The sequence below is a fragment of the Pyxicephalus adspersus genome, chromosome 1 (genome assembly GCF_032062135.1).
Source record: "Pyxicephalus adspersus chromosome 1, UCB_Pads_2.0, whole genome shotgun sequence".
Classification (NCBI taxonomy): Eukaryota; Metazoa; Chordata; class Amphibia; order Anura; family Pyxicephalidae; genus Pyxicephalus; species Pyxicephalus adspersus.
This window is the reverse complement of record NC_092858.1, coordinates 86632591-86658859: the sequence shown is the minus strand read 5'-3', so window position 1 is coordinate 86658859 and position 26269 is coordinate 86632591. Positions and strand designations below refer to the sequence as shown.

The following is a 26269-nucleotide window of genomic DNA, read 5'->3' as shown; positions in this document are numbered from 1 at the left end:
CGTGAATGCCATACACTACGCCAACATTTGCTGTCATACGGTAAATTTGGAGGACTGTAACTCTGTGTTCCCGTTACACATGTAATAAACGCTGCTTTAGCAGCAGCACTAAGCGTCCGCCATAGAGTAAAAGCGAACAGGAACACCCAGCGATACGGGCGGAGCCTTCCGATGCAGTGGTGTGGGTGTCATGTGACTGGCTCCGTGAGTGGGCGGGGCCTCCGTTAGAGGAAGCGACGGCTGGAAGAGGAGAGGGCGGGGCGGCTGATGTTGCTGTATGTGAGGCAGGTGATGGTCTGTGGAGCGGAGTGTACCGATACAGTCCAGGAATAAGTGGGCTGGGGATCCCCTCCGTGCAGGACGGGCCATGGAGTGAGCAGGCTGCCGTTATTCCTCATAACATAGGTCGTCATGGGGGCCAAGGAGTCCCGGATTGGGTTCCTCACATATGATGAAGCCGTCAAAAGAGGTGAGCACGGGCTGACAAGTGACAGGTGGGGGCAGTCAGGTGACCCGGGCCTGGAGACACCAATGGAGCCGGGAGGGGAAAGGTCAGTGACAGGCGGGGAGCCCCGGTGACAGCTCTGGGGGGGTCCTCCCTGGGCGGCCAGCTTGGGTAATAATAGCCCCAGCATGGGTAATGACAGCTCATGGCAGCCGTGTTTGTGCTCCCAATATTTACACTTTGCATTCTGTACATGGTCAAGCCGATTTGTTTCTTCTTGCTTTACTATGCAGCTGCTAGTGTTCTGCTGGGTTAGATAATGACAGCTAGTTCAAAAATATGGGATTTATTATGTGACACAGACCATTGTATTGGTCAATTCACATTGCTAGATGTAAAACAAAAATACAATTAGATATATATATATATATATATATATATATACATACACACACACACACACATTTGTGTTACTATTTGGTTTTAAAGCAATATTGTCCAAAGCCTGGCTAAATCAGATTGTACATATTGCATGATACAAGGTTATTGGAGTACGGCATGCTAAAGTGGACCTAGAGGCTGCTGGGCAATGGGCCGTGGTGTACAGCAGTGTTTCTCCTGGAGTAATGAGGACTTTGTGTCTCAGATCAGTTTAGGTGACACCAATGACCTTTTTATCTGTAGGGATGACATTCGCATACTGAGCTGCAATCTAATGTTCTGTGAGTTGTAGTAAATATAGCAGGGGGTTTCCTGAAGACCTGAAAGCTATTTTAAAGGGTTCCCCCATGGGCAGCACGGTTAGCACTCTGGCCTTTGCAGCGCTGGGTCCCAGGTTTGAATCTCGGCCAGGATACTATCGGCATGGAGTTTGTAGGTTCTCCCCCATGTTTGTGTGCATTTCCTTCCACATCCCAAAAACATGCAGTTAGGTTAGTTGGCTTCCTCCAAAATTGATCTGAGACTGTGGTAACGACATATGACTATAGTAGGGGTATTAGAATAGGAAGGACATCTAGTGACATGACTATGTACTTTGTACAGCGCTGCGTATTATGCCGGCACTATATAAATACTGTGTAATAATGTTAAAAAGGTCCAGATACACCGGTGTAGAAGCATGCAGTGCTGGTTATAGCAGACTTGCACCATATTTGCCCTCCTCTAGCCATGATGGGTCTGTTCTTACTATCATTTATACTGCCATGTGTTCCTTTATTTTTCCTACATCCAATGTGTGCTGGAGTTCCATTATTTTGGCATCTTACAGACATGCAGTGTGTACATTGTGTTGCACTTACACAGCTAGTAGAATGATAAATACCGGGGGAGAGGTGTTATTTTGGCACGTAGAGGCAAATTTATGGGAATCTAATAACAGCACTTTTTTGTTTTCTGTTTTTAAAGTCTAATTGCCACTAAAATAACACCAAATTATTAAAAGGGGAATCAGATTTTCTACGGTGGCAGTCAGTGCTTTGATTGTTGTACAACATTTACCATTAGGTGCCAATCACAAATTCCATTTATTTAAGGGACTAACAGATCCTTGTATTCAGAAGTAGTGGATGTGGCTCTTCACTTATATTGTGCCACATTTGTAAAATTGTGATCAGTGTGTTTGAAGTAAAAACTGTTCATCTCTATTATGGGCTATGGCGTTCTCCATTGACAGTCTGTATCAATCATGCTGACCGCTATTAGTAAAAGTGTCGGCAAATAGTGGCAACTGTTCACAAACTGGCCAGCGTTCAAAAAAATTGATCATGTCAGCTGATCACCACTGTTATAAATGAGACAATCTGAAACGTGCAAACCTTTTTTATTGAAATATATATTCCATACAATCTATTTTATAGGAAAAGTGGGATTTACGTAGAGATTTAGCTACCTGCATTTTGGGATTTTTTGTATGGTGACCATATGCTGTGAACTCCCCAGGGAAATATTGTGGTGGAATGAGTGTAATTGTTGTTTGTAGGTATTGTTTCCTGATATTAGTTTCTCTAGGAAGTAAAAAGGTTGTTTACAGCATGGGCTTCCTCTTAGCTATGTTATTAAAAACTTTGTTGTCAGTACTGATTAGCATTTTTTGTAAGCTAAGACACCTGACAGGTTGAGTAAGAGAACCATAAAATAACTCGTTCTGCTTCTACAAAGACAAGCAGGATGAGTCAAAGCAATAAACACTCATGAGGGTCTGCAGGATGCAAGAGTTGTCAGACTTTGGTGTAAGTTTCACTTGGCTTGTGTGAATCAGAACTGTGTAATGGATCAGTGCTAAAACATAAAAGTTGATCACCTTGTCCTACAATTTCATTGGTGGTGAATGTATACTAAATAATATGAATGTTTTTTTTTTTTTTTATAAAAAAATAAAATCTGCATATAATTTCAGTGGATTTATGAACCCATAAACAATTGTATGTTAATATCCCAATTGCCAAAGCAGATACCATTTCAAATATCTTGGGAATGTTCCCCCTCATGTTTGTTTACTTGAAGCTTGGTTTAAGGATTTTTTTTTTTAAATAAAAATTTTCCCTGCTGCAAAAAAGTATAATATTCTGCTGTTGTCTGGTGTTGTCCTCAGCACATTCACTGCTCTTTGATTTAGTGCCCAAATGTTCTCTAATCCACTTCCTTTAAATATAGGAAATCATGGACTCTCCATTGGTGCCCTGTACTAAAATGATGCAGAGGACGATGTCAAATGATCAAAGCATGTCAGTGCACAGGTGGAATCTAATACCAGATAAATAAATAGGGGACGTGTTTCGTAGTACGTTAAATAAATAGGTGTAAATGAGCCATTTAATCAGCCAACTAGCATTTTCAGGAGGAAGGGATAGCAATTTAGGCTTACATATTCAATCTTCTGTCAGGCTCCTTCCTTAAATTGCATTTGGTGCAATCTCAGCGCTGCCAATGATGAATTTTAATTGGATAATAAATGCTTTAAGTTTTAGTAATTCCTTTTGTGTGAAGAGGGAGCAGATATTCAATCCACCCCAGAAGGGTAAGTATATAACCTCATGTTTTACAGAAAACCTTTATTTTAATTTCAGGCCTGTAGTGACAGGGTAACGTTATGTCTTGAATCTCTGCTCACTTACACCAGCCCATTTATTATTTTATTCCAGGGAATTGAATAGATTGTTTTTGTAAATGTATGGCACCCTTTTTCCTTTGTTTACTTTTAATTCTTGCTGTGTGATTTAGTGGTTTGCTCATCACCATAAGGTAGCTGCAGGCTAATCATTTATGCCATTGCTCTAGAACAACCTTTCTCTACATTTTTAATACAAGAAACCCTTGAAATATAAGTATTAAAAGAGACCATATCCACAGCTCACATTCACATTGCCGGCCATTAGGAAGAATGTCACCCTTACAGATTGCCAAAAAGATCATTGGTGTCTGTTAAAGTGACCTGAGAGGTACAAACTGATCATTGCTCAGGGAACCCCTCACAACCTCTGGAGGAACCCTAGGGTTCCCCATAGCCCTGGCTGAGAATTACTGCTATAGAATGATTCATTTTGTAGCTCCCAGAGAATATTATGTAAGCGGTTTATTACACATGGTAACAAAGTGCATTATGATTACGTATTTGGAAAATTTTCATATATGCACTCTAAACCTTATTTATCGAAGTTCTGGTGACGAGTTCCTTCTTGGCTTTCCTATTCATTTACCTGTGTGAATCTGGTTACTAGGGGTCAAATATGAGGTCATTTCTAATGTGCTGGAGGGACACCACAAGCATGTCAAGCAGTCTGAGGCTCTTCCCACACAGGGAGAGTTTTCAGGGAGTAAGGGTCCAAAGTGCTGTGCATGCATGATACACTTTTGTTTTTCTTCAGCAGTGTTTAAGCAAAGGTACACAGATATCTCCTAACTGATCCTTCTTTGGGAGATATCTGCCAGTTGATACTGTGATTGAAAATCAATGCATGTATGGGCAGTTTTTCAATCTCTTCTGGTAGATTTATTTTTCTAGGTCAGATTAAATATAGATCTATCAGGGCAGGTTGACAAATATCAGATATTTTTTTTTTTAATGTAGTTGTAGAATGAATAATGAAATGCTTTTTTTTATTATTTAAAATAATTAATAAAATTGAAAATAGTTGCTGGAGATTATTGTATCGGATCGTAATTTGGATCATGTCCATCACAAAACGATAAACAGATGTGTGTTGTTAATGCTCCCAAATCCCAAAAAAATATAAATGCAAATGTGATCCATGTGTGGTAAAAAATATACCACACATTATACTTGTATTGAGCAACTGATTGTCCTTTGATTGTGTCCTATAAATGGTCTGTAGAAAGATGCAGTTTTAAATCCCGGTCACCAAGACTCCCTAGGATAACAGCTAATAATCTGTTGGAATATTTTTTACTTGATTTAATCTGTGTTGAGAAATCCACCAAAAAATGTTACAAGTGGTATTTCTAACCTCTAAATTGTTCTGGATCAGTAGCTCCACAAAGTATCTGGTTAAGGTTATTGCCAATAAAAGAAGTTCACATATCTTTATCAGACCCCTGCTATAATTAAGATTTTTTCTCTAAGGACCGTCTGTGTTTATTGTTATGATTTACAATATTTATGAGATCATGTTTTAATTACGAAATCCCAAAATGTGTAAATTGTTTGTTCTCACAATCACTTTAAAGCTTTGTCTAGGTTCTCTGAAGCAAGAATTACTAAGAGAATGAGAGTATGACTTTTCATATTAAGTGAAAGGCTTAGAATTATTGCTTAAACATTAGCTTTCCTTTATGTTTTCTTATCATGTGAATGTGATAAAGATAGCTTAGCACTCAGTCAACCCAAGAGTTTGCTAGTTGTGTAAGAGCCCATTCATACTTTTATGTTGTTAATGATTTTTGAAGCATGTTTTTTTGTCTAATGCACTAACTTTCTAGTGCAAATGCAATGCTTTGGAAAGCACTGTAATTGTGACAATACCAAAAATGCATGAAAACCATAAAAATGAAAGTATTTTTACAGAGTAGAAGTGTGATAAATAGACTAGAAAGTTTTAGTTAATTCATTGTGGCAGTAAGGATTTGATTCTGCATAAGTGTTTACCTTTAGTGTGAACCATGCAGGCCAGATCAACAGGGACACCAAACTTCACACACATACCCTCCTTTAGCTTTCTGCTCTTATATGCCAACAGAGACATTGAAATTACACCAGAACCCAGCTCACTTGCTCCATCATGTGCAAAGTGAAGGGAGGTAAAGGAAAGTAAATTCTTTGATTTCCTCTTTAAGCCATGAATTGATACAAATAGAGCCATGGCCTCCCAGTCCCCCAGCAGCTTAACCTGGTTCCTGCTCTCTGACCTTCAGTTTTATGGGACACAAAAGTGATTTGGATGTTGGAAGAAGGAACCAAAGTATGGTGCTAGGGACCCAGAAGATCAACATTCTTAAAATGTCTGTTTCCCAGCATGCTTAGAGCATTATTTACAATTGGTGCAGTGTTTGACACACAAGCAGTGGGAAAGGTAAGGTTTTCCTTTTCCTATACATACAGGTTTTGCTTTTTACAGATAATTTTCTTAATGACTGGGACCTATTGGGGACTGTCTAACAAAAATGTTTTTGTCTGTTGGTTGTTCATTGTGTGATAAGAGCTTGTTAATGCTCTGTTAGTGTAACAATTTACCTTTTAGAAAACAAGTCCTATGAATGATCCTTTGGGATTGGCTTGGGAATTAGCAATCTCATTCTAGTATGGTTGCATGTTGTTTAAATGATTTGTAATATGGTGGCGGTAAATAAATCCAGTTTAATAATAATACTGAGTTGTGAAGTTTTAGGATTCCTACTGCCAGTTGGTTTTAGGTATAGTTCCCAGTTGACTATAAAATCTCTAATACCTGCAGTAAAGTTGTATACATGTCTGGTTTACTAAGGAAGTAGAACTAGTTTTTAATACTGTTATCCAATCATGTGCAGGGGAATTTTTTTCTTGCATATATTTGAAGCAAACACAAATCCACAGAGCTCACTGATTTTCATTATCAATTAGTAAACTTGTCCTCAAATGATTATCATTTTATTTAGAGACTAAAAGTACCAATAAATGTCTGTTGTCCACAGATCATTCCATACACATCCTCAAAGTAGGAACATGACATAGAAATGTGACCCTAGATAAAAAAAAAATAGTAGTTAGATAGATAGTTAGAATTTTATTACACACAAGGCAAAGTCAGATAAACACATGTTGTTAATGGATTGTTTTGCAACTTTTTAGTTAATGAGTGTTTTTATGGAAAGACTGAAGTATCAGGATTTTAGGGCTTGTTCATACCATATTGTTTGTGTTGGTGTGTGCCTAACGTGCTGACATGCATTTATTAACCTATTTATTTTTTTAATACAAAATGCAGTGTGTGTTGTCATTTTTCTTTTCTTTAACGTATTGCTTTTACCCTGCACTGCAGACAGTTGGACATTGGAACATAATTGTGTTTTGCAGAAATCCTTTTATGTCCTATTTTTTTTTTTTTTTTTTCAAGCACACACCATATTAATGCATATAACATAAGACTATTGTGTGAACAAGGCCTTGGACTGGATTCCTTTTCTTTTGTGTGCGTTCTTATACATTGAAACAAAAAAGGGTCCTCAATGTTGTCTATACCTGTGATAGAGAACCTGTGGGGCAGAATGTTTGTTTTCTGTTCATTAACATATTTTTGGTTTGCCATCATCAATTGTCAAGGGCATAATTTGTAGTGAATGTGACATTTGACAAACATTCTCTGCAGTTGAACCTTACATGTGGTAATGAATCATTAGTTTATCATGTAATGGTCTCATAAATACTGAACATTTCCAGATAGCTCAGCAACATATTCCAGCATAATTGCCTCACACAAGACCTGTTTGTTACATTCAGGTAAAAATACAGCTGATGGTAGATGGGCAGTTTTATTTTTCTGACTTTAGATAAAAGTCTAGAATTGGCTCATATGTGTTGGAGTGTCGCTTCTTCGGTCAATAGATTTTTTTTTTTTTTTTTTATATTGTGACTGGTCAAAATGGAAAATTTTATGTAGTAATGCACGGTGGTGAACATTTTTTTATTGGTGCTCGTTTGAAAAATACCCTTGTGATATTATTCTGTAGGTTCCAGGGGAGGTAGCACTAATTAAATGATGACACACAAGCTGTGGTTAATGATATTCATATATTAAGGTTATATTTATGTAGAAATGTATATCACAATGATGATAATATGTAAAGCAATCTACAACAATAATCAACAACAGCAGCCAATAATACACTTGCTACTCTTTCTTTAAGTTGACCATGAACCTTACAAATAGATTATAGAATCTCTGTGCACTCCCACCAACTACAATGTGGCAATAGAACCAACCAATAGAATATGCGTATACTTCAATGAATACACAAATAAAGGGAAGACAGAATTTCTACAGTCTAATACTAGTCCACACCGACAATATTACACTTGGTCTTGATCATTTTCCTATTGTTTACCTCCATGTATACTGACTGACTGATCTGTGTTTCTATGCACTGTGCCAGGCTGTCAGTGCTTTTCAGGGCTAACATGGTTTTGGCTTTATTGAGTAAGGTGTTCGAAGTAAACATGATGATGATAATCTGAGGAAATAAGCATACGCAACATGTAAAGTCTCAAAATGGAAAAAGGTTGTAGACTAGCCCAGTCAATGCCCTAATTTGAATTTTAATAAAATGTTGTGGGATGGATTTGATAAAATCACTTAATCCCAAACATTTTGTAGCTTTAGGCAGAACTATCATTAAAATAAAAAATGACACTTACCTTTACTTCTGAAGAGTCCTTTATGCCTCCACAGTCGGCCTCTATTCGCTCCCGTGGTATCCTGGATTCTTCCTTCTTCCCAGTGCCGAGGAAGCGCCGGGCGCTGCCATCTTCTTCTGTCTTCTTCCGTTTATGTCACTCAATATCACAAGCTAAAGCAGTGAGCTCGGTATCAATGTAAAAAGCAAAAAAAAAAACAAAAAAACAACTTTCTTTTAGGGTGCCTAGAAAAGCTCCTTCTGAACATGCCCGACCCCAGGTATGTGTGAAGGAGCAGTCCGAAGCCCCCTGGGATATGTGACGTAGGAGGATGCAGTCCAAATACACAGCATATCTGTGTTGTTCTTCACAAATCACAATCTAAACTTTATTAAAATATATAACCTCTATTTAGGGAGTTGACATTTTTAAGGTTCTGGAAAAATTTGGCTTCTACTATGGAAATGATGATCACTATCCATTTAGGGCTTCTTTGATTAGATAATGGCAAGCTATAAAATCTTCTCCTCCATCTTACCAAATCAGCCCAGTAAGTTTAAAGCCACAGTAGAGAATTGTGTGAATAATTCAGAAGGCAGGAAGAACAATAACATTAACACATGCAGCCAGCTTTCTATTGGGTTTCCAAGGTGAAATAAACATTGTGAGTTTCTACTAGAGCTCATTCGTTGTGAGAGATGTCAGTCTGTGTATTTATTATTTTGGGTTAATTATAGAATGAATTCCTGTACACTGGGGTAAAATAATCCTGCTTTTTCTATTTGATGTACTGTTTTATGATCCTGGTGGTTTATATTCTAATTACTAAGCTGTTCTGTGAATTATATTTTTTAATATAATTGTAAACCTAATGTGTCACACATGACCCACACAGTCTTATTAGCTGGATGATAAAAGGAATTGCATGTAAAGTGTGTATGTACAGCTCATTGCTTTAGTTTTAAATGATGCTGTGGGATTTTTGTTGACTATTGCCCAGAGAAGTATCCCTTCATTCACAACAGTTTCACTAGTTTAGTCAGTTTAGTAGAAAACAAATCTTGAATACCATCATAGCCAGAAATTAATATGCTTTAAAAAGACTAAAAAAATGTTAGAAGCCTATTTGTTTTAATTGTACATACTATACACATGGCCATGGATCATGAGCCTTGAAAAATACTGCGCAAAGAAAGTCAGGTAGAAATTCACATATTCATGTAACAGTAAGGGTAAAATTTCTTAAACTATTATTTATAGTTATAGTAAATTTGTAATTGATAAGATGTAAAAGTAAAATATATAGGGATTTTTTGTTATCTGTTTGTCACATTTAGCACATGTACCTCACTTAAGCTTTAAAGGTACATTACAAACATTTTTTTTGAATAAAATCACAGTTTCATTACAGACAAATTTCATATGAAAGGGAAACATGCAATACTTTTCTTTAAAACATTTGCACAAATATGGCCGTTTATTACATTCATTACACATCCTTCATACAGAAAATCAAATGTCCATTAGTATAAAAAAATTTCCAATAGATATATAAATAATGGATGCTTCATCTAATATACAACTATACTAGATCAGTAATTGGAGATCTTCCCATTTTCTGAGTATGACTCCTATAGTACTCCAGATGTTGTAATGTCATATCATAATTCTGGCATCCATCTTTCACATGTGCCTTCTCTGCCTCAATTCACAGCTATACGGCACGGTACTGTTACCAAATTTAAAGAAAGTGTGTGTAACCTGTCATGTTTCCTGACTGTATTTATCCTTGATCAGGCACAGTACTCTCATAGCTTATAAAAGATTTTAATAATGTGGAACAGTGTAAAACTTGTCTGTTCAAGCCTTTGGGAGGACCAGATAAACAACATTGTTGTTGCACAATTGGTTATTTTACCTGATCCTAATAATGTCTTTATCCTTAATTTATGTAATTGGATTCTCATTTCTTTTCGCTGTTAACAGTGTTTATAACATTGTTTTTAAAATTACATTTTTATGTGTCTGGTGTGGAAGTGTCATTGAATTATAGGAGCAACATTTAAAAAAAAAAAAATGTTTTTGCTCTGGTTGCATATTATAGGTCCTCTTCTTCCAGCAGTACGTGGGTCTTGAATGCTGCAGAGACATGAGTCATGTAATGATGTGGCTTCTAGAACCACCTTTCTAATGAGTTTACAATGGCTAGATGACATATTCCTTAGGGCAGGGACAGGTTATCTCACAGAAAGTGGGTTGAGTTACTTGGCTGTCATTTAACTTAGAAGAGGACAAATGCTTAATTATATAGATTATGTCTGAATGGGACAGCGCTGATCTGAATAGGCTAAATAACAAGTACTCTTTCCTTCCTTTCTCCTGCATTGTAGCACCAAGTCTCAGTTCTGTGTGTGCTGGAAGGTACAGCACATCGATGGGTATCCGCTGTTCAGAGTAGGGTGGTGGTGGTGGGATTGCAGGTTTTTTACAACAGAACATATTGCAATAAAGGCAAAGAAGCAGAATCTCTTAAAAGTTGTCATGTGCTATTATTTTTACATAATTCAAAATTTGTTGATAGTTTTTTATAAAAAAAAAGTGCGTTTTGTAATCTCTATGCAAACAAATATTATTTAATTAATGGATCATAACATATATATATATATATATATATATATATATATATATTTGTAGTTCATTTTCCCCCCTCCTTTTTAATTCATAGGATACTGGGATCCTGAGTCCATTTTATACCGACTTTGCAGTAGTAAGTTATTCACTTGACGTTCCTGTGTCATGATGTAAATGCTGAAATGCATTTCAGTTTTTAATTTACAAAACGCAATAAGCAAAAAATTATAAGTTGTAAATATAACTTTAAGGAAAACTTGTATGGTCTAATCTGGAGCTACAGTGTCAGCCCTACAGGATGGCAGAGATTTTGGAGGCACAAATGAACTGTAATCTACAAGTTTTTAGTTTGCACAATGCATTTAGAAGAGACCGACTTGGAGGAAATGTGACCTCCACTGTTTAACACACATTTTAACTGAGATCTGGCTCTGTAGGGCCATAGTTCTAATTTTCTTTTCACCTTGTCGAGAAGATTCAGTGTTTGTAATTTCAGTCCAAACAGTACACTATGCTTGGTTTACCGCTAGCACTCTGCCCTTTGCAGCGCTGGGTCCCAGGTTCGAATCTCGGGCTGGACACTGTCTGCATGGAGTTTGAAGGTTTTCCCCGTGTTTGGGTGGGTTTCCTCCGGGTACTCAGGTTTCTTCCCACATTCCAAAAACATGCAGTTAGGTGAACTGGCTTCCCCCCAAAATTGACCTTACACTGTGTTAAAGACACATGACTGAGGTAGGGACATCAGGTTGTGAGCTCCTTTGATGGGCAGCTAGTGACATGACTATGGACGTTGTACAGTGCTGCATAATATGTTGGCGCTTTATAAATACTGTATAATAATAATCAAGGACTCCCAACCCCAGAATAGTTTAGAATAGGACTACAGAAACAATCTGTAATTCCTCCAGTTGAAAATTGTTACCTGTGTTGAACTCATCGCAACATTATGATATAGATATATATATATATATATATATATATATATATATATAAATAAATAAAGCATACACTGTTTTCTTAGCCTGTTTAAATAAAATTATAATGCTTGCCCTGGTTCTGGCTATAGAAAATATATCCTGGGTGCATATGCCAAGCTTGAAATGGAGATGTACATTGCATTATTATATTGTCAGACTTCTAACTTGTTCAGGATTTTGAATTCTTAATAAGGTTACTTGTTGTTCATAGGTCTGTAGGGGTAGAGGCAGAGACCAGATTCCTGTATGGTTATAGGCACATAGTTTTTCATAATATGTAGGAAAGGTCTTTTACATGACTTAAAAAAGATTTCAATATTTTAAGCTAAGTAGGAATCATTAAATATTAGGTGTTAAATTGGTTAACTTTTACGCATGGGTGTTGCTTTGGATACAAAAGATTGCCTAATGTTAACAAATTAAGCTTGCCACTTTATACCAGTTACTGTATTGTTTCCGGCATTACCCCCTGGCCAATTCCCTTGCAACTGGGATTCATTACTGAAACCCCTGATATTCCTGGGCAAGTATATTTAGTTCAGTATATTCAGGATATTGAAAATGGTGGTTTTGGTTTGCTTGAAAATGTAACAAGCCACTATAAAATCAGGAACCCAAGGAAAGGTACATCCATGGTATATGTAGGGTAGTTGCAGGCTTAATTTGCTTTTTGTTATTGTAGATTGTGTTTGTTTTTTTCCATTGGGTTGAGTAAACTGAACAGTCAAAGATTAAGTTGTTTTGCTCCCCCCAGATATTTCATGTGGATTCTTCATGTATATTTTATAAGACTTTCCTAGCTGTAGGTGGCAAATGTTGAGAGAATAGAACGTAAGCCTCAGACTGTACAGGATATACGAGTTGCCTCTTAGTTGGGCAGCAGCTCAGCTTCTGCTTCCTGCAAGATTAATGACCTACTTAAACAGCATCTATTTTCAAACCATTGTATAATCTTATTTATGTTTAATCCTGCTTAGAAAGTATGGTGCAGTGTTTTGTTTCTGTATGTGTTAGTGGAAGTAAGATGCTTTATGTGCACCAAGATAACCTTTTTTTTCTCTGCAGTTTTGTAGTGTCCTGTAAGTAGACTTTTGGGTGTTAGATGCTCAGAAAAAAAAAAAAAATAACTTCTAGTCTGAACCTAGTTTAAAAAATGGGCCCTGGAACTGCACACCTCTGTTCTAATCACATGGTGATCTGTAACAGTCCAGGATGATTGCATAAATCTGAACTCTATGCTGGTAGAGACATTATTTAATGCGGATTTGTAATCCATGAAGCTCAATGTGTGTTCAAGAAGCAGTACAAAGAAAAAAAATTCCTTTAAATGTTGACAAGAAGTAAAGTTTTAGGACAGATCCAAAAAAAGACCTAAGCTCATTCAAAGTGAGGTAAATAATCTTGGCCATCAGACAGAGGACATCTGAAGATAGAAAATGATGTGTGGTTTCTTCTTAACAGCTTCTTAGTAATGTTTTGCAGCCGCTTTGTTCCCAGTATTTGGTAATAGGACAGCTAGTATTTAATTTGATTTAAGAGCAGTTGCAGACAACAAATGAAACCAAACATTGAACTGCTAATATAATCAAGAAGCCCTGCATGGTGATGAAATCATAAAGTCTGATTTATGATTTGGCTTTTAAATAGAAATCAGCCTAGAAGTTGCAATGCTGTGTAACCTCACACAGAGGAGGGTACAGTTCCTTCATGCAGTGCTTTCCTCCAGCTTGCAGTGTGAGTAGCCTTAGAGAACTTTGCGAATGATTAGGATAATGTCTGCTTCTGTATTTTCCTTGTACATTTGAACTACAGAGAAAGCCATTAGCAAAAGTGAGTCCTTTCTGTTCTTCTACTTTTATCTTTGCATATTGACACACATAACAAGATAAGTATTTTACTGCTGTTTTTGAACGGTATACAATAGTTAAATGGTATTTGTTTATTTTTGGGGGGGGGGTTCTGTGTTTTTTTTAGAAACCCAAATAAATTAAAATACATATCCCAATGCAACTAATTCTCAGTGCAGTTGGGTTTTAGTACTGTTTTTGCATGGGGGAAAGATGAACAATGCTTTCACGGTGAGTGTGCTCTCTGTATTTCCAGCTGTGCCAGGATACTTGGACTGGCTTCTTTATAGCCACAACAGTGGAGCAATCCTGCACAACGTGTGTTGGTATAACCACCTAACGTCTTCTACAGAGCAGTTTGTGTCACATTGACAACGCAAGAGAGCAACTGGAAAAAGTGCCTTTGCCCTTATTAGGCAAGTGTGTATTTAAAGTATTCTGATAGGGAAAGAGCCCTTTAGGGTAGATTTATTTAACTGCAATGGATCTGTAGAGTTTATATGTTTTCTATGAGGAGAGGAGAGCCCTGTGGCAAAAGCTACCAGTGTCAGATTTCCAACACAGAAAAAGGATGTATCGCTTTTGAATGCCTGGGCATTTTAGGTTGATATACTGGTATTTTAATGCTACATGGAGGACTTGTTTTTTTGTTTTGTTTTTATGTAGTGTAAACACATAGTCAATGCTGTTATTTAAGCCAGATTATCATCTATAACTTTTTTTCTGAAATGAAACCTTCAATGCTGGATTCAGCATCATATATAACTATGGTGATTTTACCTCATTTGTATGCTGCTATTAACCAAACCTGGCTTCTTAAACACAGCAACATTGATTCTTGGTTTTCAAAGTTTTCTTTCATCTTGAATGTCTTTTATAAAGGGTTTTAGAGAGTTTCAAACAAATGTTTCTGTTCATCCTCCATGACAGCACTTGGCAGGTTATCCCCACCTGACAGGAAACGCCCAGTTTGAAAGTTCCTGCCCCTCACTACCCTGGTATTTACCTGCCTAAGAGACAATATGTAAATCCTCAATGTGAATGTGTTTTTTGTTGGCTTGATAGTAGCTTGTGTCATACTAAGATACAGTAGGTAGAGTTCTGGCTCTACTTCAGTTACAGCTGGAAGCATGTCAGTGTGAAATGTCTAATAGAGGTAAGTATGTTATAGATCAGTATGTATACTTGAAAAATGATGAGGAGCATTTCTGTTGGTTTTCAGCAAACTGCTTCAGTGAGCACCAGACAAGTGCACTAGAAATTTGTCCCACAGATATCAGACCCTGCCTTCAACAGACTTGGCTCTGATTAAATGCCCTATATGTTCAATGCTTTCAGACAATGAAACAAATGCATCATTAGTATATAAAGACAACTGTTGAAGATGCCATTAATCATGAAGTTGAGTACCTAGGGTAGAGTGTCTGTCCACTGTGCAAAACTGCAATATATCTATAATTTTAAACACAAATCATAGCAGTCTGGTATTTGGCATGAAGAAAGCTCATTGATGGAGTTGTGCCTATGCTATCATCTTTATAAGCATGTACATGATGTTAGCTGCCTGAAGTTCAATGTTAATCTCCTTCCACTGTATTTTTCATGTAATTTCTCTTTCCATTGTGCTTCTATTTGTTATATATCAGACATCTGCTGTGAAAACCTGCAGTGGTGATTATAATTACATTTTCCCCTCTAATCAATAATTATTGAGTCTTTTCCATCACAGTGCACATATTAGTGTGAGGCCTAGTCTCCACTTGCTTTTAAATGCCTTCTTTCAAAAAGATGCATTTGTGAAGCCTCTAAAATCCCTAACATAGCTTTCTGCTGAAAGCAACCTGGTAGGGTCCATGATTGCTTTGAATTTTAATATTTTTAGCACTGCGGTTTTCTACAATGCTTGCATGTAAGTAGCAGTAGCAGCATTCAATGTACAGATATGAAAGAATTATATTTACTTTTATTGAAATTGTCCTTTTATTGATTTTTCTTTATTTCTTTGCTACTTATTTCCTTCTTTTCCTCTCCCTGTACATTTATTTAGTTCAGTGTTTCTTAACCAGGGTTCCTTCAGAGGTTTCTAGGGGTTCATTGACTAAAGAGCAATTTGTACCTTTCAGGCCAGTTTCGGTGACACCAATGATCTTTCTGGCTATCTGTAAGGGTGACATTCTTCCCAATGGCAAACAATGTAAGAGTCCTTTTCCCCACTGACCACCACACTAATATACTGTGAGCTGTACATATAGTTTTATAGTAGGTCTTCCCTGAAGACCCTGAAAGTTATTTCAAGGGTTCCCCTATGTTACTATAGAAAGATTGAGCAACACAGATTTAGTTTATGGGTATATAAAACCTCTCCATAGGAAACTTTCACCCATGGTCTGTCCTTTACTGTCACACATGTGCATGTTCTATCATTCTCCACTGAGATCTGCCTCCTTTTATGACGAGTAACACATCTACCACTCCATGGAAATGTGTCTATACATCATCAACTAACACTATACAAGGCAGATACAAGCTGGTGTACATATTATATCTGTCCGTGCTGGACAAGGCAGATGAAATGCACTTCATAAATTGTACAAAAGTCAGGGTATGGTGGTGCTTCCAAGATAAAAAGAAAAGCACTATAAAATGACGTTTGTTTTAAAATTTTAACAACATAAAATCTAAATCTAAAATAAAACACATTTTTCAGGAAAATATCTCCAAAGAGCTTTGTTAAGTACTACATTATGTAATGACAAAGGTATTGCTATTTTCTGAAACAGAAGTGTAAACATTGCTCTGGTCCTCCATAGGTGGTGTACAAGGATGAGAGTTGAACTGGTTAAGGGACACAGCAGAAAAAGTAATGTTTTTAATTAGGTTACAAATAATCATTATTGATCAAAGCAGTTAGACACAGACCTATACTTATTGACCAAGCAGACTGTGAGAGTCTTCATTTCATTCTTGTAATTCACTTTGGTAGGATTAGGCAGACTCTGGTTGCAGAGGACAATACAAGCAATTCTTACTTTGGATACATGTATAAGTCATTTATTGTATTATTTTTATTAAGCTGTCTGAAAACTGTGTTTAAAAGAAATAATTTGGTGCTATTGTAATACAACATATATAATTAACTAGTTCTGTGGTCTGTGACAAGCTTGTTTCATATGTAATCTCAAAGCTCCAAGGCCCCCTGACAATGAAAGCAAACATTATTTGTGAATAATGAACAGGAGAAATCTAATAAACATGTTTACAGAATGAGTCAAGACATTATAAAGATCTGGAAAACTTTTGAAATGCAACTGGTAATAAATAAAATGTCAGTTTTATGCAACACAAAAAGTATAAAAGTCAATGTATACAAAGATACCTGTTAGGCATTGTATGTGATTCTTTTTGGTTGCTGTTTGGGTCTGGCATTTTGTAACGTCTTGGATTTCAAAATACCAAGCCTGTCTGTTAGCAGCTGGAGGTTCTTGTTTATTGCTTAGGCAGCTTTGTGTGTCTGACTGCATTTTTGGCTGCCCCATAGCAAGAAACCAGATTCAATCTGTCAGGGAAGAGCTGCAAATGAAGCAAGGATCCTTTTTGTTTGTTAAGGGTAACAACAAATGTTGTGTTGCCTTAATAAAAACTTATAATATTGCCTTACTTGTCTCTTTGGGAGTTCTTGGTGTCTTGCCACCATTTTGTGTATCATTTTCTCCTGTCAGTCTCCACAATATTACATTTACCTATGCAGTAGAATAAGAGGGTTTCGAAAGGGTAATAGGCACAGAGGATGTGTAGTCACAGAATTGAAACTAGGAAATCTTATAAAATCTTTAGGAAAAAGAAGAAACAGTTGGTTTGCCTATCCAGTGTTACCACAAACTGAAATAGCATTATATCTTTTACTGTGTGTTGACTCTTTAAAGCTTGATTAGTGTGAATATTTTGAATAATTTACATTTCAAAACTTAATTTTGTGCCTAATAATTTCTTCCTGCCACTGGCCATTATATGGTATTAAAAATGCAATGACTTTCATCATCACACCTAACAAATGGCTGCTTTTCTATGTCTCACTAATAGGGCAATGTCACTGTGCCCCCCCCCCCCCCCCCCGATGACCAATGCCATTAATTGGCTTTTCCCTTATTTAGGATGACCTTTGGCTGATTCTGGTCTTCACCACTTGCTTTAAGACTTGGGAGAGTATGTATCCAGGAGCACTCTGCTTCTGAGCTGGGGGTGTTCTGTCCGTGGGGTGCATTGGCATTTGCAGTGAAAAAGCTGAGTGTGTTGGCAAAATGAATTATCCTGGATTTTCAGAACTGCCCTATATAAGGAATTGGAAGGAGGATATTTATTGTTCATTGTTCTGCTAAGCCAAGAGAAGGCGCAAAGACTTTTCCATGGACAATGCTGAGATGAGGATGGGCTGGCAGTATGATCTTCAGGGTACTGCTGAGATGATGACAAAGGGCGGACATCTACGTACATCATGTGCTGCTGTAGAGGAGCTTAAAAGGGTCATGGGTAATGCAAAAAAAAAAAAAAATTGTTTTGGGGGTTTTGTATTTATTTTTGTGCACGAATTTATGTTCTCACTCAACAGAATAGTATATATCAGGGCCGTGGAGTCGGTAGATAAATCCTTCGATTACAACTCCTCAGTTTCTGGTACCTCCGACTCCTCTGGTGTTCTGCACTACTTAACTCTCTGGCCATAATGGTAAGTGCAATACTAAATAGATCAATAATATTGTTATCTTAAAACTAAAATATTGTAAAAATATCGTTTATCTTAAAACGGGCAGCACGGGGGCTCAGGGGTTAGCACTCTGGCCTTTGCAGTGCTAGGTCCCAGGTTTGATTTCCAGCCAGGACATTATCTGCATGGAATTTGCAAGCACTCCCCGTGTCTGCCTGGGTTTCCTCTGGGTACTCCGGTTTCCTCCCACATCCCAAAAACATGAAGTGAGGTTAATTGGCTTCTCCCTAAAAATTGACCTTAGACTACATTAATGACATATGACTATGGTAGGGACATTAGATTGTGAGCTCCTTTGAGGGACAGCTAGTGACACGACTATGGACTTTGTGCAGCGCTGCCTAATATGATGGCGCTATATAAAAAAATGTGTAATAATAATAATAACTTACTATAAATCCCTGAAATAAAGATATTAAGTTTAAATTTTTAAAGTAAAAAAACATAATAATTGACGATTCAACAATTTATTTTCATTTTTATTAATGTTTCTTGAGAAAAACTTATGTTAAAAATATTGTGTCATATTTAATTTTATAATAAATGTATGTATTTATGAATGATTAGGGGGTCTACATTTTTTTGTGAAGTTTGAAAGCAAAAGTATGAAGGGTTTCTCATTTTATCTTCACACTTTTGCATTCACACGTCACAAAAACATTTAGACCCCCTAATTATTCATAAATCAATACTTTTATTATAAAACTAAATATACCAATATTTTTGCCATAATTGTTTCTCAAGAAACATTAATAAAAATATATTAAAATAAATTCATGATTTGTCAATTATGTTTTTCCTTTTTTTTTTTTTTTTTTTTTTTTTACTTATAAGTTAAAACTAAGTTTTAGGATAACATAATTATTCATCTATTTACTATTGCACTTACCCTTATGGCCAGAGAATTAGGTAATGCAGAACGTCAGAGTGGTAGACCGTTATCTAAATGGAAGTGATGCCTCCCAGATAGCAATGGTTTTGGGTTCTTCTCGTACAAACATAACCAAAAATATTAAGACCTGTGAATTAGAGTGGAAAAATTACCAAGAGGAGGTCTGAGAAATTCAAAGTTGGACGAAGCCCATAAAAAGGAGTTACGCAAGTTAATGTCCGAAGATTGCGCATTAAGCCTCAGGGAAATGAAGGATCACTTATTTGCCAAATTTGGAATTAATGTATCTATTTCAACAATAGATAGATGCACTAATAAATTCCAATGCTCATTTAAAAGCACTTTTAATTCCATTTAATTCCTGCAAGGCGCAATGATTCAATGACTCTTCAAAAAAGGCTTAGCTATACTAACAAAATCTTTGATCTCATTGCTAAGAAAGATGTAAATAACATCTACTTTCTTGAGGAAGTAGGTTTTACATCTCAATGAGAACAAAAAGGGGAAGATCTCCTATTGGGCAAAGGGCGGTGCATGTTGTGGCTGGAGTGCGTTCCAGAAATTATTCAATTTGTTGTGTGGGGAATAAAAATGGGACCCTCAACTTTAATTTACAAGCACGACCATTTAATCAATAAGCATTCCTCAATTTTATTGATGAGGTTTTGAATGTTTTTAGTAAAAAGAGTCAATGTTTGCATGCCATCCTAATTATGCATAATGTCCTCATTCATAAAACTAGCCAGGTTAAGAGCTTGGTTGAAAGTAAGGGACACCAACTCTTATTTTTACCACCATGCTTTCTTAATCCTGTTGAGAACATGTTCTCTAAATGGAAAGAAGTAGTAAGAAGAAATTAAATAAGAACTAATTAATTCAAGTACTTTATTAGAAATCATCAATAGTGTATTTTTAACAATAAGTGGGCAGGATTGCTCAAATTATTATACAAAATGGTTACCGTATTTTTCGCCCTATAAGACGCTCCGGAATATAAGACGCACCCAATTTTAAAGGAGGAAAATCTAGAAAAAAAGATTCTGAAAGATTATTTCCCTTCTGATCACTCATGTGCCATTCATACCGGTATTCCCCTTCTGATCACTCTTGTGCCATTCAAATTCCCTTTCTGATCACTCTGTACCTTTCAAATTCCCTTTCTGATCACTCTGTGTCATTCAAACTCCCCTTCTGTTCACTCTGTCATTCAAATTCCCCTTCTGATCACTCTGTGCTTTTTTTCTATTGTACGGCAGTTAGGACAGGGAACAGCAGGTGGCGCTGTGCCGGCTTCTTTTGCTTTGCTTTACAGACAGGAGAAAACACGATGCTGGCAGAGGAGAGAAGAGAGACACGCTGCAGCCAGACACACGCAGGATCGGGTATCGGGTGAGTATAATATTTTAAATATTTTTTTTAACACATTTGTCGTATAGGACACACTAACTTTTCCCCCCAAGTTTTGGGGAAGAAAAAGTGCGTCTTATACGGCAAAAAATACGGTAGCTTTTTTGCCAAAATACCTAGGAGGAGAAAGCATTAATGATTAATAAATCATTTAATTAATTATTACATAATTTTATTCAATGTTTCTTGGGAAACTTTTATGGTAAAAATATTGTGTTATGTTTAATTTTTATAATAAATGTGTTGATTTATGAATAATTAGGGTGTCTAAATGTTTTTGCGAAGTTTGAATACAAAATAATTTTTTGCCAAGGGTGAAGTTTGGTTGCAAAAATGTGAAGATAAAATGAGAAACCCTGTAATTTGCTAAAGTATTTTCACATTGATTAAAGGAAGGAAATATACACACCATTTAACCACAGAACTACTGGCTAGGAAGCTGACGCTCTACTATATTGGCCAGTTTAAAGAAAAGACAAAAAAATTTAAACAATAAGGTTTTATTTATTGTTTTTATCAACTGTCTATAAGGTAGTAGCATGGCATGCATAAAAATCAGGGACCTTTACTAGTTTAAAAATATGAACCACATTCTTAGGTTTAGTCTACATGGACTGTTTCCTCAGCGTTTAACCTGAGGCTTTTAAAACCCTTGTTTGAAATCCCCATGCATTACAATAGGTTCATCTACACCAGGATGTTTCCTTGAGGCATGTAATGACATTTATCCTAAACCTTGCTTGCAATGTTTAAAAAAAATTAAAACGCTGGTAAACGCATTCATTGATTTCAATGGGACGTTTTTTCATGGTTTTCGTGTGTTGTTGAGCACTTAATGTGCAAATTATTTTAAAACGTAGTAAAACGTGATAAAAACGCGCAAAACCGCGGCATAAGCATTTTTCAGTATTTTAAAGGCAAGCTTTAAAACGCTAATAAAAGTGCAAAAAAACTCATATAATCACAATAGGAACGTTTACATGCATTTTCAAAAAAATGTCAGTGTAGAGCCAGCCTTTGGTAGTTTTAAAACAAAAACAAAGCTTAACTATATGAACAAAAACAAAAGCTGGAAAACCCAAAACAGTTTATATAATAAACTTGGAATACTTTAGAGTAGAATAGCTGTTAAATGCAATCCAAAACTAACTCAATGTAGTGTTGTTCTAAGAAATAGAATTGCTTCTGCCAGATCCTCTTTCATAGAAGCTCCTAAATTTGACTTGATTATTTTTAGAGCTGAAAAAAGTCTTTCAACACTTACTTGGGTGGGTGGCATTGCTGTTACGGTTTTAGCCACATCACTAATAATCTCGGGATAGACAAGATCATACTTTTCTACTTCTTTTATTTTTTTTTTTTTTTTAAACTCCTGCTGGAATCTTTTTATTTGGACATTTTCTGGTTGTTTATCTTTCACGCATATGCAGCGTTGAAAGTTACATTTTGTCCAAGTAGGAATCAAAGTCTAATTCTTCATTTGAAGAGGATGATCCTGAGTTACCAGTGCTTATAGCTTCATCCGGTAGTGGTGTTTCAGGTAGTAATCCCCTCATGCAAACTGCTACATCATAGAGGGCCTTTTTTGCAGTATCAGTCTGGTCATCGATCACTGTAAATAGCAGCTTACAAGATTTGATTATCCAGTAAGAGATTCTCTCTTTTCTTCATTGAAAATACAGTGCCATCAGCTAATAACCCTTTTGTTCAGGCAATATATCAAGCTCTTCATTTCAAGAAGCATTTGCCAGGTGTTAAATCTTCAGATTGCAAACTCTTGGTGACAGTAAAGGGTTAGAAAGTAGATTTTTCCAGTTCTTTTACCTGCGTGCACTGGCTTTAAGTTAATATAACATTTTTATTGTCCAGTTCTTCAAGAAAGTCTTTAAGCTCAAGCAAACGCTTTAACATCAAATAAGTGCTTCCCCAGCGTGTTGTTTGATCCAAAGTGGCTCCTTTTCCTGCACATCTTTTCAAAATGGCATCTGTTTTAGGGGCCCTGGCTGCAACAGTTAATTGCCTCAGTTTGCCTGTTAGAGTAGCTGCATGACGATCTTTCAATCCATCTCTTATTGCAAGTTGCAGAGTATGAACACCACAATGCATATGTTGAATAGTAGTACGCTTAGCTCCTTCTTCAACAATGTTATCCAAAATGTCACTATTCTCTTCGTATTCACTTTCTACAATACTTGCAGAACTGTTTTTCTTTAATATGTCTGTCACTTTCCTTATCTACTTTATTTATTTTCTCAATTGGGCTCAACTTATTAGAAGCATTATCTGTCACAATACATCAGGAATCTGTTCCTGTTTAATTTCAGAATCTTCTAGAACATCCTCCTCTAACTTCTGGAGATGGTCACTGGTGTGATGTGCCTGGGTGTCCTTTACTCCCAAGGTCCCCGTTATTGTTTTATTATTTTTATCAACAAATCCACCATTAATAGCAAAATAATTGATTCTGTAATGTGTGCATGCATCCATTTTTATAAAGACAAACTGTCCCTTCAGACCTTTTCGTAGTTCTTCCTTTATACATTTGGCCTCTTCAGTTATACGTTTCCAGAGAAATGCCAAGTTATTTAGCCATTTCTCCATTTAGGCCTAAAAAGGCTGGCTGTGAAAAGGATAGTGAGTGGTACACTATTCTTTACTACCGTTTTAATAATGTGGTTTTTCAATTTTTCTGGTGTCATTGTTATGGTAAGAGTAGATTTCTGAACATTTTTTTATCCCAGAAGTAGATAAAAAAGAATATTTTCATTGATGTCTTTCTCATTCACAACTTCTAACACTTTAGGATGAAAACGCTGCAAGTGTCTTTTCAAATTTGATGCTCTTGTAGGTGCATTTTTGTTAGACCCACTGAAATTGCTAATTTTTGCATCACATTGTTTTTCACCATCATCTTCAAGATTACATTGCACACGTAATGTTTCCCATCACTTGATAATGAAAAATGCTCATAAACAGCAGACTTTAATGTGTTTGTTGACAGACTTTTTGGCATTGTGAATGGGGTGCTGCTTTCACTAAAATATAAAATATGTTATACTAACTAGCATATTCTTTGATTTAAATACAAACATACACATAGTCCTGCACTATTGCAAACACACATACAACACGCAGTGTTCTCCCCAGCCCCTTTTAGCTGGGCGCACCACTCTGCAATTTTCAGCACCCACCCGGCTGTTTTTGGGTGGTTATTGAAGAGTTTGGTCACAAATCAGGGCTTCCACCCGCCTACAATTTCTTTCCACCCAGCTTAAAAAAATTTCTGGGTTGAGCACTGAACACGGCACTATACACACAAATATGCCACAGCCCAGCACTAAACTTAGACATAATTTGTCCTATACAGAAAAACATGCACAAACAGATATACTATACACACAACACAGAGCCCTACATTTTACTCAGAAACATACGCACAATATGCACTATACACAAACATTCATACATTCCTGCACCATACACACAAACATTCATACATTCCTGCACCATACACACAAACATTCATACATTCCTGCACCATACACACAAACATACACATAGCCCTCCAGTTTTATCCAGAAACATGCACACTGCACAGCCTTCAATCATAGTACACACAAACATCAATGCAGTTTTAAAATAAACATAAACATGAACACTTACAGTTGAATCCAGCAAGCTGTTCCTCAAAGTTCTTCTAAGCTCTTTTAGCAGGCGCTGCTGCCTTTATCTATGTTTGCTGATCTTCTGCTGATGACAGGGCAGTGGGAGGCTCTAGGGCCAGGGGGGGCACTTAACTAACTTCCTAGTATTAAGTGGTGTGCCAAATGATAAAGTTCAGCCCTGGATGGGAGCATATATGGAGAGTGCAGACAGGACACCTGAACACACATCAAGGCATAGCACTCACCTACACCTAAGTCATTACACTTGTTTTTACACTCAAATGAACTTGTTAAACACATTATATCTGACACTTTTTGTAATGTACATAATCCAGATTACAATGATGTGAACGTCAGGTTGTATAATAGCTAAAATGAACTTCACACTAGTAGAAATAAAAATATGTACTGGGCATTATTCTTACATCAGAGAAGTCCTTAATTATAACTATTTGTGAAATAGGACATTTGTACTTGCTGTATTTTTTTTTTAATTATAATTTAAATTTATCAGGAGTCGGAGTCGGCACTTTTTTATCGCCTCCGACTCCAGGTACCCAAAATTGACTCCTCAGCCCTGGTATATATATAGCCATATAGTTGTGTGTTCTTATCAAAGTTTTCTTTCGCATATGATAATAAAGTGGGGAAAAAAACTAAACAAAACAGATACATAAAAACATTGAAAGTCATTAGCTGGATAATAGTTTTAGGGACATTGTTAGGTTGATTTTACTGGTTGTGTGAGCAACTTTACACTAAAAGGCAGAAATAAGGGAATGCTAAATCTGAGGTCTAAAGGAACAACTACGTCGAGTCTCTGCACATTTGTATTCATAACAACTGCCGCATATAAATGGCTCTTAATCCTGCTTAAAGTACTTTATGAACACAGTTTGAATGTTTCTATCTTTTTATTAAGTAATGATTGATAAGCCACTGCTATTGAAATGCAGAGCACAAATATTTTGAAATTCAAAGAGTATTCGAGAAGAAACTCTTGAAATATCTTAAACCCTGCTTAGCAGTTAAGCCGGTGTCTGTTTGTAAAATGTAAAGTATTGCTTGTTGTTTAAAAAAAAAAGCCAATCTGTTTAAATAATTAAAACACATTGTAGATGGAATTTAGCATAATTAGGGTTTAAAATAGAAGCTTTGGAGTGGAACTTTCAGTTAAAAAACAAAAACTCTTTCCTTTACAGGTGTAAAGCAGTCAATCCCTCCCTAGCTTACTTCTTTTTTTTTTCCCCTACTGTGGACTGAACATTGGGCATAGCTTCATCCTTCTTCGTTTTTCTTCCGCCACCAGATCACTCATTGTGCAGGGTGCAGGTGTGAGATCAGGTGAGATGACTTCCTGGAAAAAAAAAAAGTGCCACCCTCCCTGCATGTGCTTCAGATCTGCAATTTTTTTTTTTTTACATTTTTTACAATTTTTTTTTTTTTTTTTTTTTTTTACAATTTAGGAAAGCATGATCTCGAGAAGCAGCTTCCTGTGATTTGTGATGTATGTACCCCAGAATGCTGCTGGTTTTGTCCGCGAAGACAAAAAAAATGAAAAAAGAACAACTCCTTTTTCATTTTATAAAACCATTAGCCATTCCTTTTGTATAATGTAAAAAAAAATGTGGTGATAGGTCAGCTTTAACCTCCTTGCAGTTAAGCCCGACCTTCGCTCGGGCAAAAAAAAATTGCAAGGATGGTTAAGCCTGAGATTTTTCACATCCTTACTTACCTGGTCCCCCTGTGCTCATCCAGCGTCGTCCTCCATCGATCATCGTCCGCCGATCTCTCCAGCGTCGGGTGCCTTCGTCGGGT

At 36.6% G+C, this 26269-nt stretch overlaps 1 protein-coding gene across 2 annotated transcripts in view; it reads left to right on the top strand.

Moving 5' to 3' along the window:
• The first annotated feature begins 216 nt into the window (after positions 1–216).
• The window catches only part of USP32 (ubiquitin specific peptidase 32), a 123007-nt gene continuing 96954 nt past the window's right edge, over positions 217–26269 (top strand). The window contains exon 1 of one of the 2 annotated variants that reach the window (XM_072417083.1): positions 217–469. In XM_072417083.1, the coding sequence (XP_072273184.1) occupies positions 412–469 (58 nt within the window). In that variant the 5' untranslated portion in view covers positions 217–411. The remainder of the gene's footprint in view (positions 470–26269) is intronic. The other variant, XM_072417093.1, reaches the window with a different exon arrangement.